Here is a 21917-nt window from a genome sequence, read left to right on the forward strand (position 1 = left end):
AGCATAAAACTTCATCATCTTTAGCAGTGTATTACCATCACCCAGACCTATCCAGACTATTAATCTTCCCTTTAAGGGTAGTTACATTCTTGTTCTTAATTCAGTTATTACAAAAGATTAAAGCCAACTGCATAATTGGATCACTGATTGCATGGGTTCCCAGTTTTGAGACAGATTTCTAAATTTTTATTTTGCTGCAAGTTCAGTTTTCTTGGGGTCTTAAGCAACAAAATTTAACTTACAAAATTGAGGGTATTTTTGGAGAAAAGTTAATTTGGCAGTATTTGGTTATCAGCAAACTAAGGTTTCTTGCATTCAGAGTTACCTGACATTCAAGGCAATTAAGATTAATTATTCAAGAAGTTATCAAGGAGTCATACTCTGTGATGTTGATTGTGATCAAAAAGCCTGCAATTTCAGGTAAGCCAAGGACTTTCTCACATTAACTTCTACTTGAACTGGAGTACTTTTGCAACGAAGTAACCCCAAGCTAAACTTGATGAAAAATTCTAGTGTTTCATCAGTAACAGTGTTCCAAAAAGTTATTTGCCTCACAGCCAAACCAATCCCACAGCTCTAGCTTGAGTTTGTCCAGCTTCATGTTCCACCACTCTGGCCTTGATCTATTACAGCAGACAAAACATATAGAACAGTTAACTGAGTTGGGTCCAGCTAGTAAAATATTCCAAATTACTTCATTTAGTTTCATCCAAATCATACTCCTGTTGAACTGGGGTTTTTTTGTTGTTTAGCCAGACCAAGGAATTAGAGATGGTTTTACTACCTGCTTGTGACTCCAGGTTTAATCTGGTCATAGGTGCCTATGAAAAGTCTAGCTGGGGGCTTTCATGGCAAATTGCATAGATAGACATTTAATTTCAGCTTCTTAAGGCATACTCTGCTTGAAACCTTGCAAACACCATTTATAAAAATCAAACAGATGCAAGAAGAAAAACCCAGAAGTTAAAGTAGGAGAATAAATTTGTAGCAAAAGATGTACTGGCCATTCCCCAAACATTCAAGAAGTGGTTAAATAAATTTGAAGTATTAAAAGAATAAATAAGGCCAAGTTGGTCCAAGTAATACGATTCTATAAGTCATCCAAACAGGAAAAAGAAGCAGAGAAAGGAGAATGGTAAAGAGAAATTTAGACTTTAAGTACCTGAGAAATTATACGTTCCCCATCTTGATACACTTTCTCCCCTATAACATCCACTATCTTCATTCGTTCTGATGCCTGGAACAAAGAGGAAAATTCAACATAATCATCTATTATAGTACACCTCTGGTAAACTTTGTAGCCCTGAAGAGACATTCACTAGACATACAAACATACAGTATCTCAGTACTGAAAAATACAGTTTTCATTTCAAAAATACATTTTCATTCAAAAAATCATTTTCTCTAAGATTCACCTGAAATTTGAAGAAAACACTCAGAAAAATGTCATAAACTTTCTACGAACAAACATCAATGAGAAACACCAGCAACACCTTTTCAAAGTATTTTAATCACCATATACTTGGATATGTGGGGGATTTTGTGTCCCAGAACTCATTCCTAGAGTGGAGAGAGGAAGGGCATATGAAAAGGATACTGGCTCTAAACTGTAAGGAACTGCAACAGGATGCCCAGCAGCAAGGGCAAGAGGTACTAATGTGACATGCAGTGAAACATGCCTGAGCCTTCATAAGCAGGAAGGGAGGGAGAACAGTTAAATGTATCTCCAGTGTGCCCCACTGCCCATCTAGCACACCACAAAACAATTGTATTGGTTCAGAGCAGCGTAGGAAAAAAATATTAAGAAAGGAAGAAAATCCTACAGTTAAAATTAATATCTCAACAGATGATTCAGTTGTAATCCATTCATTCCACAAATGCACCTCAATCTAGCCCATGTTTGAGAAACTTAATTGTGATGCACACATGATTCAACTGCAGTGTGTCAGGCAGAAAGCCATCCAGTGCTAATAAGTTATTTTTGTATAACTTTAAATATTTATGAGTCATTTTTGTGCTCAAAAGAAGTCACATTGATGGAACTAGTTTAAGCCAGGCATTTAGGGAGAAGGTGTTGTGCAATTTACCCACTCCACAGCTACCAACATATGTCCAAAATTATATATACTCAAGGTTACTATTCACACCTAATGATACTTTGCAATTTTGTAATCACAGGGATTAATCTTTAGTATTTGAGAAGTGCTTTTTATGCTGAAAAATATTCTTACAAGAAAACAAAGAAAAGCTAAGCTACAGTGTAAGGCAAAGACAGACGCATACTCATTTCAAGGCAGTTTGGCATGGCTCCAAAAGCCTTCTAAAGATACAAGCTGAATCAATAGCTTAGAAGTGACAATTTACACACTGTTCCTAAAGTCACACACCACACAAATCAACATGACATCTGCCTGCTTTTCCTGGTCATTTTATTCCCAGGCAGCAGTGCTTCCCTTTGGCTTATTCTTAGTTTACCTCCTGAATATCAGTTAAGGTTAAAGCAAGACCTACGACAGCCCACATCTTTGTCTCAAATTTAAAGTCATTCATGGCTGACAAACACCACATATCCCAGCAATTGTATCATTACTTCAATATCATACCCTCAAAGGGAAACACAGCCCTGACTTCCAATTTTCACTTTAATACCTGTCCTCTGACGTATTTATAGATGGTTTTTGTTTTGTGATGTTTTGTGATTTTTTTTTTTAACCTTTACACAAACCAAGATAAAAATCAGCAAATAGCTTACTGTGAACAAAGGATATGAAAAAAAAACATTATACAACTTCAACAATGCAAATTAAGTTGTACAGTACACGTGATACCAAAGCAAGTCTTAAAATTTTGTTCTAAGCAAAAATGACACAGATTTCTGATATAGTAGAAACAGTGACTGTGGAGCTAATATGCTAATACGCTAATACAAGAATTTGATGCAGATGTCTCCGAGAGGCTTTACCTCCAAGGATTTAAGAAGGGGCACAGATTCAATAAATAATTCATACGTCTTCCTCTTCTTTGCATTGTTTTTCAATATAATTCTTCTGAACGTTACTCGATCCTGCAAGAAACAGCACAGAGAAATATATTATTCCTCTTGACTAAAACGCTCCCCATTTAAAGAACTGACAATCATGAACTAGTATTTGCAACAAACACTGGGTTTGAGAAGCCAGCTGTTAAAATTATACCATATCCATCACAACAGCTCTTATGAGAGTACTTGCTGCAATAACAGATTGAAAAACAGCAAGCTATAAGACCTGGTCCTAAGAGAAGCATTTAAGAATAACTTTTTTAGTCTATCTTGTACTGTTTTTCAGGGTTGAGTTTTTGGGTTTTGCTTGGCCATTTGTTAATATATCTTTCATGCTTCCACATACAAGGAAGAAGTTACGCTCTTCTTAGCTGAAGTCACTGAATTGGCATTTCCAACACTTATTTGTTAAGGCAACTGCGGGATTAAGTCTCAGTTTGATTCTTATCTACTTTTGAAATCTGTGACTCAAGCTGGAGATTTATACTGATCTCAAACAGATCAGGGACAGAGTATGAAGAGCAACAGGCTCGATTCACCCGTCTACCTTTTAGGATCCGAGAGGCAGCTTTTTACAATGACTACTTCCTAATTGCCAGCTGTCCACGTGTACCATAAGCACCTTCCTGATGGAAAAATTGTTTGGTTTGTTTTATGAAGCCCAAATATTGAGCAAGATTCCCTGCCATCCCTCCTTGCTCTGCTGTTGTCCCCAGGCAGCAGCTAACGATGAGCAGGCTCCGTGGCCACGGGGCGGCACTGTGTGCCCGAGCGAAGGCAAGCTCGCCCAGTTAGCCAAGCCCCTGCCTCGGCACCTGCAACGGCAGACATATTTGAGAGTTCATTGTCAGAGATCTGAATGAAATGCTTTTTATTTCCACGCAGAAAAGGCAGGGCTCAACTACTGGCAAACACCGATGAGAAAGGTCACAAGAGAGCCGAAACTAAACAGCACGTCCAGGCTAAGGGGAAGGGCACTTGCCACCAGGTATTTTTGTTACTGTTTGCGTTACAAGATCACCCATGGTCCCTGTTAGGATCAACACTACATTATGAACAGAGTGAGAGTTGCAGAGTTTACCTTACACAACATGAGGCCGTAAGTGTAAAAAGCAAAAGCAAAAAGTCAGAGGAAAGGAGCAGAAATTTGGTTTGGAAAATGGTACCAAAAAAAAAAAAAATCTTTTATGTTTACATACACCACAATTAGCAGAAACATCCAAAGCCCTGAGAGCCATTCTTCTGGATCTCATTTTCTGAAAATATCAAGTGATACCTTAGCAGAGATATTTTGAGGTGAAGAGTTACTTTCAAGTAAGAGAACAGTTTTATGGGATGCAGGCTGCAAATACTTGCAACTTGAAACAATGACTGATACAGGTGACACTAGTGAAATATAAAAGTTGAAGGAGGTAAAAGATGAAGGGAAGAATGGTATTCCTGTTATCCAAAGGAGAACAAGAGATGATAAAGCATGAGGAACTGTTTTAGTTTTATTTTTTTAAAGAAATTCTTCATTGGTAGAAATCTCTCCTGGAGAAGCAGAATGGTGCAGAAACAGTCAGGGGAATTGCCAAAGCATTAAAAAAAATTTCAGAATTCATTGGTTTGAGAATATCAGTGAGGAAGGAGAAGCAGCAGCATTTGAACAAAAAAGGCAGAGCCGCAAAGGAAGCATCCGTGATTGTGAGGTTTTCCCCAGGCACGTTCAGTAGCAAAGGCTGAGGACATTTCTCTGCTCCAGACGAGACCCGCATTTGATAACTGCTTTGTGCCTGAGCCTTCCAGGCTTTTGTTGGCCTAAGTCTGCAATGTAGCAGGAGTCATCCACATCTCCTAAACTGCAGATAACCCATGCGCTTTAGCAATGACTTCTGCAGACTAATAAAAATATGTTTAAATTACATCAGGCACAAAATAATACAGTACAATACAGCAAGGTCAGAATTACTGGAAGAATTAACCAGAGTTTTAGGCAGGAAAATGCAGCCTTAGTTAATAAAATATCTACATCACAGATCAAAAGGTCGCCCTTCAGCTACACCTTATTAATTAAGTGAATGTAATCACAGAAAAAACAAACCCAAAATTAGCCCAATTTGTGCAGTTCTTTTCAAAGGCAAACTGGAACAAAGAATCATCTCTTATTTTCTTCCTTTTATGAATGAGCTCAGTTTGTAGGTAGCTGCTTTGTTCTGTCTTGTTCAACAAACTAGATTCTGACATTACTCCCTGGCTGGTTTACCTAAAATCTTTTCTTTCAGCTCACAAAGAAAAGCAAAGCCAGAAGTCCGATCCCTCAGCAAGTGCTGAGACGGCATTAGCACATTGTGTGTAGCAGCTTATCAGTCCTATAATCAAGGTCACAACACGTGGTCAACCCCCAGAGATAGTTGCCAAGGGCCCAGCGCACACATAAAGTGTACAACACTTCTGGCTTCAAAGGCTTCGTTGATCGCACAATCCGCTTATTATGTGAGCCCTCACAGATGAGTAAGGGTGTGCTGTGAAAATAACCCTATCCAAATAGTACAAAGAACTAAAAAAGGAAACTAATGTCTACAGCTTCATGTTCAACACTGCCAGGCTAGAGACAAAGTAACACCATCATTTAGCTTGGTATCTCACAAGTCATGCTGACCTGAGAACTCTTCTTCAGGGTAAAACAGAGAGACCAGAAACATCATGACAGTTTATTTTGAAGGAAAACAAAGCTTTGGGCAGTTTTCCTAATTCCTCAAATTACTGACATCCTCAAGAAGATATTTAACACCTTCCCATTCCCCTTAAAGCAGACAAAACGGTAGGAAGTTGAATTGAAAATAACGTAATTTACGTAGTTTCCCCCTCCCATAAAATATGTGCATTAATGTTTCCACTGTCCTCTGCGGGATGAAAACAAAACCAGGGTCTTCCTTCCCCGCCAGCAAAAGCCACAATTACAGCAAATGCAAAATAATAAAGGAACAGATAAAACTAGTGATACAGTTTTTACAGACAAGTTGTTCTAGAAGGGTGGCCAGAAAGATTTGCACAATGGATCTCTTATGCCAGGAAGTGAGATAACAGATCACGATAAAATCGCTATTAGCACAAGGAGCCATACCAAGAGAAGCACTGGACATGGTGAGTTAGTGTTTAAAATATTAAGCATACGAGAGCAACCTCCTTTCCTTACCAGTCCCCAAAGGGCTCCTTCTGTTGTGGCAACAATGGTGGCAGCTCTAGGAGTGTTGTACATCAATGCCAGTTCCCCAAAACTGCCGTGATTATCATACCGGCCCACACAGCGTGACTGGTTGTCTTTTGCTACAACAATATCATACAATCCCCTGAAAAACAATGGAATAGATGCTTTTTATTAGACAACATTCTAGTACAGATAATAAAAACAGCTTTTTGCTGTTACACAAATAGTCCTCATATTGCTGAATGAGATGGAACATGCTTTATTGAGCTTTCCAACTGCCTGATACGAAGCTGCTTCCATCTACACTATTTTCACAGTAATTCTCTCTTAATAAAGCATTTCACTCCTGACAGATCTGGGCAGGACCTACTTGGTTTCCCCTGCATAGTATTTTGACATTGCTATTGCAAGTGTTCTGGTCAGGATGATAGGTAGTTTTGTCTTTAACAGTATTTGTCTCTTCACAGCATGCATGTTATCCAGTGATGCCTCTTTAGAGTGACTTGGATCCACATATACCTGTTTTCTCAGTGACAGCATTGCTGCAGTACCTTTGGGATACATTCAGTCCAGCCACCCAGCTGCTCCTGTGGTTTTGCCTCAACTCCAGCTTAAGGGTATGTCTATATCATAACCCCAAGATGCAATTGTAGCTTGTAGCTGCATATGACCATGCTAGATTCAAACTATCCAGCTCTTGTATGGACAACAGTGATGCTGTAGAAGCACAAAGATCAGAGAAAGGGCCCTTCTTTACACACCTAAGATACTGAGTGACTTTTTCAGTTTTACTATGAGCAGCACATACTGATCCTCAAGCTGGAGGACTTAAAGCTAGTTCAGGAATGTCATCCACACCATATCTTTACACTGTAGCACAGAGATCTCCAGAGGCAACCATTTCACACCTGGTATTTTTCTAATAGCTCCCTTATGACCAAAACTTTTATCACTCAGTTCAGCTTCACACCAATGCTGCAACTCCAAACACGCTGACAGCTGAGCCAACCGATTTTATCACCATTTTCATGGAGGTGTGGCTACTGAAGAATGCAGATTATAGCATGTGATGTTTGAACTGGAAGAGCATCTGTTCGACTGTCAAAGCTCTGTGCACTGAGGTGACACTGTAGCATGCACAAGCTTAAGAAGCATGGGCAAGTAACTTCCAGCAGCTTTGCAGAACATTACGGGTTCCGCTCTAGTCACACTAGCTTCAAATTAAAGTGGTTGAGCTGTAAGGTTTTTAATTCCTTTTTTTTATTGTTATAGCTCACTTCTAGAAACAGGAAAGCTTTCTAATACAGCTGACATCTAGCCAGGATCTCTGAACAGAGAAGAAACTGTTCAAGTACCAGAAGCCTCCTTGCACTTTGTTCATAGGGACCTGTAACCTGCTTAAATTGGAAAGGCCTCCTCACCCTGTACTCCAAGAGGCACACTTCCTACATTATCACAAACTTAAGGGAACAGTATCCCAGAATCTGCCAAGAATCAAAAGACTACTCTGTCAAAGATGCATGTACCAGTCCAGTGAGTCAAAGCTTAAGACACAAATCTGGATCAAACTGTACCAGAGCAGCTGCATATGAAGAACAGCATAGAAATATTTCTATGCTGTACACAGAAAGGTAGCCCTTTAAAAGTCAAACAAGTGTCTGTAACACCCTCAGGACTGTCTTATGCTTCAAGCTTTAAAAAAAATAATTTAAAAATATAGCTTGACTAGGCTTGCTTAATTCTTGGCTATGGCACCAGAAATTATTCAGGGACTAGACACTCGTCTAAAAGACTTTACAATAAATATATCCTGCCCTGGAGAAAAGCAGGTAGGGAACACCTTCCTGGCTATAAGCAGCTGAGCATGCATATAATTTTCCCCATGAGTTTGGATCTGTGTCAGAAGGAATGGTATTACCTCCCAGAACATCATTAGTCACGTAAGGGGGGGGGAAAAAAAAAAAAGGATCACCAGAAACAGCAGTAGGTGAAACTTCTCACGGTACGCAAGTATGGGAACAGATCCACTGGCAAGACCTGCCTAGTATTAACACAGCAGAAAGTCTTTCAGGATTACTGATGGACAGCCCTGGGTTTGTTAGTTACCTTTGAGTTCTGCTGCATCTAAAAAATAATATAATACAGGACAGATTTATGCCAGCTTCATTTGTAGGAGATTCCACAAAGTGGACATTACATGCATCAAACAAACAAAATACATCAAAGTGAGGAAGCTTTGCACAATGATTTGACAGTCTACTGTTTTAAACCCTTTCAGACCCAGAGAAAAGTTTGGCTACTGGATCAATAGTAGATGGGCCAGATTCAGACATGTCAGAAGATCCAAAAAATTTAGTCTCTCTTTGTCACCCAGAAAGCTAAAGGAGGAAGCTAGGTCCATGAAGACTGCATAACATCCTTACCAGACACTTCGACGAGTGCTAACAGTAAACTAAATAGGAATTAGTGTTGATGTAAAGTTTCACTAATTCTTGAAATGTCCAATATCTATTTAACGATTCTCTGAGAGGCACCAGAGGCAATCTTCAGAGGTTTTTTTGGTCTAGAAGAGCCATCTGTGAGCACCTTAAGCAAATGCAACCACTTCTTCCCATCCCTCAGCTTGAAAGTCACTTACTAGTGCCATTTATTTCCAAATAACTAAAGCCACATAACCTTCATCCAAGCATTCAGCTGTCTGCGGCCCAAGGACTAAACTGGTGAGGCACCACTGGGTGATCTTGGCTCAGCTTCACTGAGAGAACTGTTGCTGAGCTGTGAGACAGTCCGTGAGCTAAAGCCCTGAGAGATAAGAAGAATAAAAATACAGACTGTACTCTAATTGTTGAGACAGTAATTGTTAGGAGCTCAAGGACTCAAGAGAAAAACAGTGACAGGAAAAAATACAGAACTCCAAGAAGAAAAAAAAGCAGAAAAGCAGAAGAGCGCAACTCAGCAAGATTGTAGATCAGTCTGTTCCAAGAGGCAACAGAGGCCAATGCTGTCCCTTCTGACTGATGACTGGTCAATCAGCAGAGACTCATCAAATGTCTCCTCAGCAGTGATGAGCATACTAATGTTTAGCCATGCAACACATTCGTCCTAGCTCTCCCTTCCATGCAGTAAGCACTAAAGTTACATCTATTCTGCCTGCTGTCTCTCTGTGCATGGTAAAAGATGCTTAGACAGCAGTGATCTGGTGAGGAAGTATTACAACCAGAAGACTTTGGAGAAAAAACAGGCCTGTGCCAGAAAGCCTGTTTTTCTATGCAGACAAGAAGCTAAAGAGTTACGTCTGCAACACAAAGTCACTGTTCATTCAGACAGGAAGAAACTAATCCTCAGGGATATTTAGGCATTAATGACTTATCTTAGAGTAACAAGACATGCCTGCTGATGCATTGAAAGAGCCAAAGTCCTCTGAATTTACACTTGCAGGCAAGTGGAAATATTGTAGCTTTCCATATGCACCAGTATCCTGTTATTCTTTTGCATGAAAAAATATGAGGGGGTGGGAAGTGGAGGAGGACTGGAAGGGAGCAGGACTGGAAAGAGGGAGTGGGGGGCAGAAAATTCACAACCGTAGAATTCTTTGTAGTAACTGAATAGTCCACATAAGAGCTGCAGCCGAGTTGGTGTTTACCGCAAAGGCTGGTATGCTCTGTTACTAGACAACACCAAGTTTAATTTTCCTCACTGTATAGCCTTTCTGCCATATATTTTTGGCATCATATTTATTTTACTGGTGTATATATTTATTTTACTGGTGCATTATACCTCGAGAGCAAAACGAAACAAAAACTTAGAAACTTGAAGTCTTCCAACCCAACTATCTCTTGACGGAGGAAAATCGTTGTGGAATAGCATTACATCTGTAGAACAGAGACCATAAAACATTTACCTGACTATCAGAGATAAGGTTTGATTTCACTTCTTTATTTTAGGCTAAAACTCATAGCAGGAAAAGCTTTTTAGGAGCCAACAAAGTTACTAAAGGTCTGTGTAAGAGCCTTACACAGAACAAATTAAAATAGGCTGATGGTATCTAACATTTCTGAGAGGCTCCCAAACTGAATTGAAGTTTCCTCAAGATTAGGAATCACTGCTCTGCATACATCTCATCTTTGCAGAGCTGGTGGCTCTGGCTCCCGTAAGTTCTGATCTGCAGTACCTTACTCTTATCTGGGACAGCGTGATCTCCCCAGTGAACATGGCAAGAGAAGGAACTTGTCCTATCTAGCCAAAACACATGGGATTGGTCTGAGACAGAGCAGTTGAGAGAGATAAGTGAGTATAGAAATAGAGCACTGGGTTAGGCTAATAGGATGGTATGGTAGAAGACAAGGGAACAGGCATATGGTCAGAATGTATTTGAGGTAGCCTTATATTCTGTAATTCCACTAATCAACAAGGGGAATGTCCTTGAAGTGAACAAGGATCATTTAAAATGAACAACTTCTAACCTAAAACTTCTCTTGCAAATTCCTTAAACACAGTATAAATGACAATTCAAAAGGCAACACATTGTCTTGAAGAACTGCTTTCAAAGCATTTAATACAGTATTAATGGCACCATTATCTCAGTGATATGGAAGATAACAGTGCATCAAAAAAAGTAGTTTGCTAAGATGGTGTTCCAACAGACATTTATCATCCAGTCAAGTAATATTCTCTTTAATGTTACAGTTTTACAGAAGGAAATAAATCTGTGTCCTTAATTCTTCTTCAAATACAGTGATTAAAAGTAACATTAGCCAGATTTTCTTCCAAAAGGGTAAAAGGTACTCAAAATGTGCATGCACACACATCTATTTTATGCCCGTTGCACATACATATGATCCACAAAATTATCATGTGGATTTGCTTGATGGAAGGAATTGCAAAATGGCACCTTAAACTCTGCAAATACAAATCACATGACTAACAGAAGCAAAGTAAACACAAGCCTCTCTGAAGTCAGTGATCAAAACTAATTGGACAAAGTCCAAGTTGTTCCATGCTAGCCACTACCATGGATTCTCCTTCCTCAAAATAACCTCCTACCCCTCCCTTTACCATATGTTTTCTTTTGCTGCTTTTCCCCCTCCTTTCTTCAGAAGAAAACACACCCTGGTCTAGAGACAGTATGTAACATGGCTGGTTTTAAGCTATGCACATGGTGACTGACACAACTGCTAAACTGAACAAATCATAGGCAAGCTCATGCTGTGGCCCTTCCCTCAGAGAAAGTGGTATTTGAGTTTTTACACAGTCACACAGAACGTGTTACAACCCCGCAGGTTTGAAATGTCCACCTTTGTCAAATCTGACTGCTCCTGGGCAAACAATCCAAAAGTCACTGGGGACCTAAAGGGGAAAATGGAAAGATCAAAGGAAGAGGCAATGACTGCAAAAAGTAAGTTTCCTTCAGAAACTGTCCTGCATTAAGTATTTCCTGACATTTCTAAGAAACATGTTCCACACTTCAAAGGCACAGCTGCTTACCGCTCAACGACATAGAAGTTGTCTCCATCATCACCTTGGTCAATCACATGTTCCTGAGGTTTCACCTTCCTCTCAAACATGGCATCAAGGACCTGAGACAGCTGCTCCTATAAAACAAACAGGAGGGGGACAGTGGCAGGGGATAAATTAAAAAAAGAACCTCTCAGAAAATACATCTTCGCATTATTGCTGGACAAGGGCAAGTTCATCTGACTTGATCTGGATAGTGAAGTGCAATATGCATTGCATTATTTTTACTGTATGCAAATACAAGTAATACTGAAATTAAATGTTGACTTCCACTAGCACCTAACTTGTTTCCAGTTTATTAACATATGTTCAATAATGCAGACAAACATAAATATTTTAGATACTTCCATTACAGAAGAGGTATTTCTCAAATTAATGTCCAAATGGCTTAACTTATGCATACCATTTCAGTGCCAAAGCGCACATGTACAGCAAGCTCTCACTTGGTATAATCTCACACAGTTTCACTGCGATGGATACATATTGATTTATGTCAATAGTACATATATTTCGTTATATGTGTGTATGTGTAGAAACTGCACCACGACTTATTAGTAACTTATTTGTACTGTCATTATCCGAGAGCCCCAGTCATGATCAGGACTGTACTGAACAAGACTCTATACAAACAGTTATTTCCCTAGATACTCCGTGTTTTATAGAACCTGCAATTCCAGCCCAAGACAAGATCAGATATGTACAGATGGGGAGCACATACAGAAAATGGTATAATGCTGGTCTGCACAGCAGACTCAAGCTATATTCCTCTAATGAGCCATGACTAAACATTTTTTGTCAGCAGCACAGCCAGGAAAGCTGTGAAAGCCAAGAAAGATAACATGTAAAAGCCTTGCCTCAATGCTGAGCCGCTTTACCAACTTTTATTCCAAAGTCCATTAACAATAGACTTTTGTTGCATTTTCAATGACCCGATGTGCAAAGTTGAAGATGCAGATCACAGCTGAGTTGCTAAAAATTTACTGCATGAACACGCAAACTAGTCTTTATGCTGCTAGATATACTTGAAATATTTACTGCGCTCCTTAAGTTGGGAATAGACAATGCAGCATCTGTAGGCACCACTACATTGAAAATATTGCCTATCTTTTCACTAGAATCCTATTTTCTTGTCTTTAACAACTCTCCTGATATTTAAACTAAACAAAAAATCATTGCATGAAAGCCATTTATTTTAACCACATGTTTCACAGCATGAATTTAAGTAACAGTTGTCAGAAAACAAGCAATGCAGATTTTAAAAAGCTTTTTAAAAATACTGTAATTCAGTAATGCTTTATTTGGAGGATAAACAGGCAAAGACTTATCATTTTAAGTAAATAAAACACTGAGCTCTTCTGTCAATAAAAGGACATCAGATTTCTGAACTGTAAAAAGCCCTCTTGATTTAAATATGGGTACTAGCATGCTCAGGGGCCTTGGATAACAGTCATTGCTCGCACTCAGTACAAAATTCAGTTGTAACTAGGATTCTACAAACTCATTTACAAGACACTGTGGAGCCTATGCATGATACGTAATACAGAGCTTTCAACAGGAAAGGAGTTCTCTACTCCCCCAGCACTTTATATTGAAACATAAAACAGGGTTATCATTAGGGATGCTCAAAATCTCCAAGGTTAAACCCTGTGTCAATTTGAACTGATTTTAGTCCAAAGTTTAACATGAACCTTGCTAGAAGTGACCCACTGGACACTGGCTCCCTTCTGTTTGATACCAAGTATTACAGGAACTATTCATGCAAGTGAAGACATCTAAAAGGGCCATTCAGTCGCTGGGCCTAAATTCAGCACAGCTCACCTAAATGCAACCAGTGGAAAAGGGATGAATTTGTCCAGGACATTTGAGTCACACAATCATATTTGCTCCTAACAGGGCTTTAAGCAGTTTTGTTGCTGTTGGGTTTGTTTGCTTGTATTTAGCAGTTTTACATGACATTCTTCAGAGGTTCAGAAGCAAAAGAACATATTTGTTAATTAATTTCCTTAATTTGACAGTGTTCCTCACAATTATTAAAGGACAACATAGACTGAGCAAAAGCAGCAGCCATTCATTCTGCCTTTCAGTGGGTATTCTAGAGCCAACCTGCCAAACCAGTCACATTATACACAGGGAGTTAAAAAGAAATTATTAGGAGGAGGGGTGAAAGGATGCAGGTTCCATACTCCCTTTATACCCGTTACTAGGAAAGCTCTCCCCTCTCTGCTAAGTGCCCTTTATCATACTATAATCAACGTATGGACTGCAGTCATCTTTTTCAGCCACGTGCTATCTTAAAGCCCAAGTCTGTAACAGTTGCAGTTAAGATCATTTCCATTACTTCTCTCCTCAGCTTCTTAGAAAGCTTTTTGCAGGAAGCAATATTTTTCCACGCCGACTTTGAAAAACAAATTTGTGCCGAGAAAGTGATTTTTAATATAATTTTAACCTATTACATTTTTAATAATTTATTAAATACTTTAATTTATAAAATTGTTAATTAAATTATTAGATAAAATTAAATAAATTATTTTTTGCCTCTGGGTGATTTTGCTAGAAGCTAAAAAATTGGCCTACTCAATTCGAATGGCGATCACATTTTGTACATATACCTTGAGCTGCTGAATGTTCTTTAAATAGGTTTAATTTTTTTACTGTATGTAATCAGGTTCCTTGCAAAAGGATTCTTTAAAATTTCTTAAAAGTAAATCATCAATTTAAGTAAATTAAGTAAATAGGCTTAATAACAACAGGAATCCAAGACAGTGCAAGGCCAGCCTTGGAGAGGACAGCTTTCAAGGAAACTTTTTGAGAGAATGACAATTCCTTAAGCCTGCTGCAATCAAAAGCTTTCAACAATTATTTTTGAGAATGCAGTTCAATGACTCTTGGGGTTTGTACAGCGACCAAGAACTGGAAGAATTTCCTGGCTTTCAAGGAAAGCTGAACAGCGTTTCTGAAACTGTAAGCTATCACATCCATCCTTTCGTATCTCAGGCAAAGCTCAGTGATTCAAGCCACAAAGCTGCAGGGACCATCACTGGTGTTACAGTTTTCATTCTTCCCCAACCTGTAGTAGAGCTGTCAGTTCTGTTTTCATGGGAACACCAGACCAGAGAGGAGATGGATTTATTCTATAGCCTCTCCAAGGCTAGTTCAGAGTATCTCCAAAGGTCTGCTCTTGAACTATCCAACGATCCTCATTAAAAAAATTCATACCAATTAAGATTACTCAGTGCAAGCACTGGAAACACTCATTGTTAAAACTCAATGCTGTGGCAATGAGTAATTAATAACCAACTTCAGCAATAAAAATAAGACAAGTAAGAACAGGAACAACCTAAAAAACATTACTTTACATTCATTTACAGAAAATTTAATGACACATCGGCATTTAAGAAAAAGGTGCAGTAATCTGAAATCTTGCAAGTGTGGATAGCGTTCAATATCACAATTGTGTAAGTAATTTCCTTGTTAAATTGTCCATAAAGTTATAAACGGTTTCCTAGGAAAAAGGAAATCAGGTTCAATGGTACCCAATAACAAATATTGAAAGATAAGCAAAAGAAAAAAAAAGAAAAAGAAAAATTTTCCTCTAAGAGAAAAAAAAATTGAATTTGCAGGGAGGGGGACCTGAAAATCATGGTAACTGATTTGATATGTTTGTTTATATTGTTCATTGATTGTTGATCTCCAAACACATCCCAGCCCAGCCTGCATATAATTAATACATCAAGAACTATCACAATGCAAACATGTGTCTGGATCATGCTATTACTCATACTGTTAAACCATGAACTCCAGTTAAGGTTTCCTTAAAATTATATTACCTGATCTAGGTTTTTGAAGAGCAGGATATCTTTACACGCTTCCTGCAGTCTGCATCGCTGTTCATCAGTTTTTGGATGAACTACCTTTAAAACAAAGTAAAACAAAACTGTCACAACAACAAAGAAATATGATTACAGACTGAACCTTCGCTTCAGATTAAAAAAGCAGAACACAATTTGAGATTAACAAAGTCTACAGTTCTTTTTCGTTGTTTGCATAAACAGTATTTATATATAAACATACAATGCAAGACAGAATGAAAGAGACATAAGAAATATATTATGCTGACAATTAACAGATGTGAAGTAACAGTCAAGAAAGACAAGAAAAAAGAGGATGCCTTTTCCTTTCCCTTCTAACCTAGCTAGAGATACAGTCAAGGCTTGAGCATTTGGAACAGAGGAAAAAGTCAACACTTTTCTTTCTAAACTCTGGTTGTATTAGTCCCATTATATTATTGATGGCATACAGGTAGTTTGTAAGATATATGATACATATGTACCTCAGCCCATGTAATAACAGAACTATTGTAATATGTAATATTACATGTAATAATATCTAAAAAGCATATTTTTTCCAAAATTACTTAAATAAAAGCTTTGCTGTTTGAGAGGTTGGGGGGGGGGTGTACTTCTTTTCAATTATACACATCTCATCAGGTTAAAGGAGCTAACACTCAGTGTGTCATAAAAATGTTTTTATATGTGCTTGTTTGGGGCTAATTATGAAATCATATATAAAAATATTAAATTACCTCACATTCACCACATTAACTATAGTTCTGGAATAACAAGGGTTCCAAAAACCAGTCACATTAACAGGCATGTCCAAACATTCATTGTCCAAAACTGAGCAGATCTCAGATTGTTATTTGAAAAGAAAATTGGATATTGAGTCAGCAGTCAGAAGAATTAAGACTTTTGATGGAATAAAGAGACCCAGGTTTACAAACATTTGGATGATCAGACACACTCCTAGTCATTTTTTCTTTTTATAGTATCTTATTTATGAAGTATCTTCTTTTTTAACAGAAATTAAATTAGACTTAGATTTTCATTGCAGAAGTGTAAGTATCCAGAGATGGAATCTGAAAAAGGAACACCAGAAGTCCAGAGAGAAAACATTGACCCTCACCATCCAGGCTACAGGACTTGCTCATATAAAAGGATCTCTAAAGAAATACAATTACAGTATCTGGATTTGCAATTCCTAGAAATTCCCAAGTTTCAAAAACAACAGAACAACAGGTGGGCACAGTCTCAAAATATTTCAACAAAGTATTTCTCCTACCCAAGCAGAACTGCTTTGACAAGAAAGGCAGTAAAAAGCAAGTGAGGAATTTTAAGCACTCATGAAGAAACAGCTGTGGTAAAGCTTAACTAATTCTTCACAATAGCATCAATGCTCTAGGAATTGCCTCAGCAAGCCTTTAAGATAATTAGGAAAATATCCAAAATTTTTAAGGTGGTAGACTTATGTACAGCTCTCGAGTCCTTTGAAGTAAAATTACACTAAAGCTATAGTGACTAAAAAAGTGCATGAGACACAGTGGCCCTAAATTTCAGAGCAATATCAGTTTGTCAATGTCAGCATACTACACAGCCTCCCGGAACAAAATGCACAAGTGGCAGGGAAAAGTGACATCTGCCTGTCAAACTGTAGGGAGAACCATGCATGATGTAATTCACTCATTCTTACCCTTTGTTCTGTATCTTCTTCCTCTTCGTCTGGATTAAAAGCTTCAGCACAAACTTGGAAGAAAAAGAGAGGGGAAATTAGTAAAAAGAAGCAATTACTTGAGAACATCAAATCAAGTTTAAATTCTTTTCTTTTATATTTTATTTTCCTACATGAAAAACAAAATCACTCTTGTTTATGTCATTATAGTGTCAGAGGCTTAAATCCTATCTATTCTCTGAGCAGGCACAGCATGGCTGATCTCAAACTCTCTTGTAAAAAGTCTGTAACTTACAATAGAAAATAATCTTGCCTCGTGAGTACTCCAAAACACACACAAAAATTTCCTTTCCATTCTCATGAAAGCATAGCAATCTCCATTCAGATTCATTTACAAACATCTTCCCTGAAATGCAGGGCACAAATACTGCAGCTACATTGTTTTGTTCTTTGCAGTGCAACATATATAGCAAAACACACTTTAAAAAAAAAAAAAAGAGTACAATGAGGCATGTGGCACTCACCCCACCTCAAGTCAGATTTGCAAGCGAGTATCTGTATTTTGAGGTTTTTTCAATACAGAGAAACCACATTTACAGAAAAATTAACCTGGGAAATGAAAAGTGAGCTTGACCACAATATATTCTATGACAAAAAATAACGTTTAGTCCCCCCACTCATATGCTCCTATATCTTTGAATCAAATGAATGTCAAAGTGCGATATAAAAACAACTTTAAAAAAATACACAAAGTGTTTTTTTTTTTTTTTAAAAGGATGAGAACATTTGTGAAAATCATACACCGTAGTGCATAGGAACAAGGCTCTGTCATTATAACTACAGGATCAATTTTAAGAGAGGTGATGATAATAGTGAGCTTCTAAAATTTCAAATAATTTTTCTTCAGTTTTAATACTTCAGAAAAGGTTTAGTTTCACTTACCTTAACAGTTACACTGTTACACAATTTTACAATACTAAACACAGACATCTTTGGCTGCCAAAAGCCTGTATCTCTAGCAATAAGAAGGCTAGAGATATGACTTTCTTATTCATTCGTGGACATCTGCAGTTCTTACATGTCAAAGTGAACTCTAGGTTCTAACTAGCTGTACAGATAGTCAGAAAAAGTGAGAGTCAGTCCTCTTTTCACCTAGTTCTGCTCTTACTTTAGTAAGGGTGGTCTTACTTCTGAGGCTATATACTACTTGTAAAATTCTACAAGGAAACACAGACAAGCATTTTCCTTTGTACTTCATCCAGCATCCTGACAATACTGAAGACTTGGCAGAATGCCCAGAAGCTCACTGCAGTGACATCTAACTGCTGAATGGACTTAGAAAGTATAAATAAAAATAAGGAGATTTAAAAAAAAAAAATATCTAGAAGGCCTAGAATTCAGCAACTTGCAAATAATTTGAAATGCATACAGGACTATTGACCTTGCCATTCTGCTTTCAAAAGGACTATAAAAAATGCGCAGGTCCAGCATAACTTGCTAGGGAAGACTTGCCTTTTTTTTTTTCCTGCCTAAAAGGTACAGGTCTTTCCTAGCAAATTAGATTTTAATTCCTTTTTTTCCTGGAGAGGCTGAAGGGACTGGGATACAAACACAAGCATTCCATTTATCAAACCACAATGTAAAAACCCAATCATATAATCATTAGGTGTTTAAAGAGTAGTTATTGCTCACACAATAAACCCAGTGTCACACTGCCTCTTCTGGTTGGCACCATTTAACAACACAAAAATGGTATATTAACAGTGCACCTACAACACACACAGACTTTTAGTTTAACAGAGTGGTCCACACACATTTAGGGCAGATGCAAAGGCAGACAAAGGCAGACAAAGGATAAACAGTATTCTTCCCCCGCTGAAAAAAAAAGTATAGTCCACCACACAGTCCAAAGATGACTGCATTATGGGAAGGTAGATGCCTACAAAGCTGCAGAACTTGGACTGATAGGCAAAAATCCACTTAATATGCAATACAAAGACGCTAACAAAGAGAACATCATTAGCATTTCGGTGTGAAAGCTTTCCTCCTCCTTTCATTTTACAGTACGGATTTAAATCTACTGTGAAAGCTTTGGATTTTCCAATAAGAAACATTTTCTTAGAAGAAAGGCTTCTTGGTTTAAAAATTATGGTGAAACTGGAGATAAGAAGTATATTTATTCTTTACAACCAGCATATCTTACCAGTAACTAGAGTTCAATTCTCTATTATGCACTATAGTACGTACTATAAATGCAGTCACGTACGTTTCTGAAAGTACCTGGCATATAAGCACATTCAAGCTTTGTATCTATGAATTCAGAGATCATCGTACTTCATAATATGGTTCTATCATTTAGATTTTCAATATTAAGCTGCAAATTAGATTTTGTTCCTGCCCTCAACTGCAGAGAAGCTATTGCTAAGAATATGCTTTGGAATTGAGGAAATTCTCTTCAAGATTTCCTTGGGAAAACAAGTATAATTACCACATCTAAGACAACAGCATTAGTGCAAAACCTTATCTTAAAACATGTAGCAATCAAAACAACACAGCTCTCTGCAACTGTAGTATCAAATGGCTTTGGTTGAGATTTGTACATGTAAAGTCTCCCCTATTTCATTTTATCCAGTAAGGGTGAAACAGCTTCATAAAGACTGGCAAGGATACAGACTAGGACTTAGTGCCCTTTCCTTACATATGGAAATCACTTCTGCAGCGCCCGTGAATGGGCACCACAGAAATACAACAAAAATGTGAGAAAAATCCTACTTCTTCCCATGCTGTCATGTAGACAGCCTTCCCATTATACTTTTCATTCTTCATCCTCCTGCTGGGATTTCTTTTTTCATGTAGAAGCAGTAGGGCAGACATTTTGGACTTCGACTGACAGCTCTGATTGACAGGACTTTATTTACTTCCAGGCAGAGCTACAACACAACGCAACATATCTGTTGCGGGACGGCTAAAAAAAGGGTAGAGAGACAAAAATGATTAATTCTGACCTCAAGCTTAAATTATTATTGTGATATAATTCTGACCTCGAGCTTAAATTATTATTGTGATATGCTGGAAAGCCCACAGAAAGCTCTTCAGCCTACTCATAACAACCAACAGCATCTTCCAAATATTTTAAAACATGACTAATGCAAAGAAAAGGCAAACATTACGTCAACACCATCCTGTGGTTTATGTCACAGTAAGTCCAATTTTTCTTTCCACTATTTTTAATTTGTGCATTACTTGTGGAAGTCTGTACTGGTGAACATATTATCTGTCAAGATCTGTGTCAGTCTTACTGTCAGTATGCTTCATGTTATCTGTGCTCAGACAGCATCGCTTCTCTGTTCTTCTGGCAGAGAAGAACCCCGTAACTACCCTAAACTCTGCCAACCCCTGTCAGAGATCTACAGAAATTGATTTCAGGACTCCTGAAGGTTAGTCATTTGCAGGTTACAGTACAGCCAGTCCCAGTGAAAAGCCATTTGATCTTTCATCTTGATGGAGTGAAAACATACTTGCCCTTCAATTTTACACAACTGAATCAACATTTTAACTATTTCAGTATCCCAGTAAAACAAGTACTCCAAGGCAAGCTTATTCTTACAAGATTATCCTGAAGAAATGTGTTGGTAGCATCTTTTCAGACTCATTGAAACAGCAGTTGGAAGGGATCTCTCTCTGAAGGCCATCCAGTCCAGTCTACCCCTTAAAGAGGGGCTATTTGCAATGCTAGATTGGGGCTGACCTGGAAACCTCCCTGCACAAAGATTCCACATCTCTGGCTAACCTGTTCCACTGTTGCACTGCCCTCCTGGGCAAGATGTTTTTTTAATGTACAAGCTAAAGCTCACAAATATCTTGATATAATTTGAAGTGACTTCTAAAAATCACACCTTTCCTATGTGAGATTTTCAGCACAATTCTGCCCTTGAGCAAAGTCGAAGCATGAGTGCATCAGTGAAAGTATATCCAAGTATGACACATGCCCCTATTACGTATTTCCAATACTACAGCTATATCAGCATATACCATGTATACCAAGCTTCCTTCCAAATCTACTCACATAGTTCAAATAGCTTTGGAACAAAAAAAAAAAAAAAAAGAGTTTTCAATTTTAAGAAGTTTTGGGATAAAAACAAATTCAGGCTTTTATGCTACCATCTACATTTAGTCTCTCTTAGCTTCTGCAGCTTCTACAGCTAGTTTAGCTTTCTCCTCATATGGCACCTTCTTTGGCTTTCAAGAACAGGCACATCTGTTAACACTTCTGAATGATACAACTCAATCGCTGCTTTGTTATGCAGGTGACAGCATCTGAAAGCAATAAAGATCTTTCTAGCTGCAGCAATGACATAAGCAGTGGATGGGTGAGGGGGAAGCAAGGGGTGGGGAGAGAATGAGAAGTAACAAGAAAAGTTTGCCAGTACAAACACCACCTTTGTTTATGCAAGTTTTAATCACTCCCAAGATAATATTGTTCTGCAAAATATGTGATCAAAGTCCTTGCACTCTATGCAAATCTGCATAATAGTTCAGCATGTAGCTTCCATAAGCAAATAAAGCTTTCCTGAGAAATGCATATCATCCCGGTAGTTGACAAATCACTGGTGGTAGGTTTTTTGTGGGGTGGTTTTGTTTTTTTTTTTTTCCAAAATAGTAGCCAAG

The 21917-nt window shown here is 38.1% G+C and overlaps 1 protein-coding gene across 1 annotated transcript in view; it reads right to left on the bottom strand.

Moving 5' to 3' along the window:
- The window catches only part of PRKAR2A (protein kinase cAMP-dependent type II regulatory subunit alpha), a gene marked incomplete at its 3' end in the record, with an annotated part of 64556 nt that overhangs the window by 2819 nt on the left and 39820 nt on the right, over positions 1-21917 (bottom strand). Inside the window, exons 3-8 of the mRNA XM_082004864.1 lie at positions 17271-17323; positions 15572-15655; positions 11715-11821; positions 6219-6372; positions 2963-3064; positions 1163-1237 (exon numbers count right to left, since the gene is read on the bottom strand). Coding sequence (XP_081860990.1) covers positions 1163-1237; positions 2963-3064; positions 6219-6372; positions 11715-11821; positions 15572-15655; positions 17271-17323 — 575 coding nt within the window. The remainder of the gene's footprint in view (positions 1-1162; positions 1238-2962; positions 3065-6218; positions 6373-11714; positions 11822-15571; positions 15656-17270; positions 17324-21917) is intronic.

Source organism: Phaethon aethereus (genome assembly GCF_964289735.1).
Source record: "Phaethon aethereus genome assembly, chromosome: 11".
NCBI classification, from domain to species: Eukaryota; Metazoa; Chordata; class Aves; order Phaethontiformes; family Phaethontidae; genus Phaethon; species Phaethon aethereus.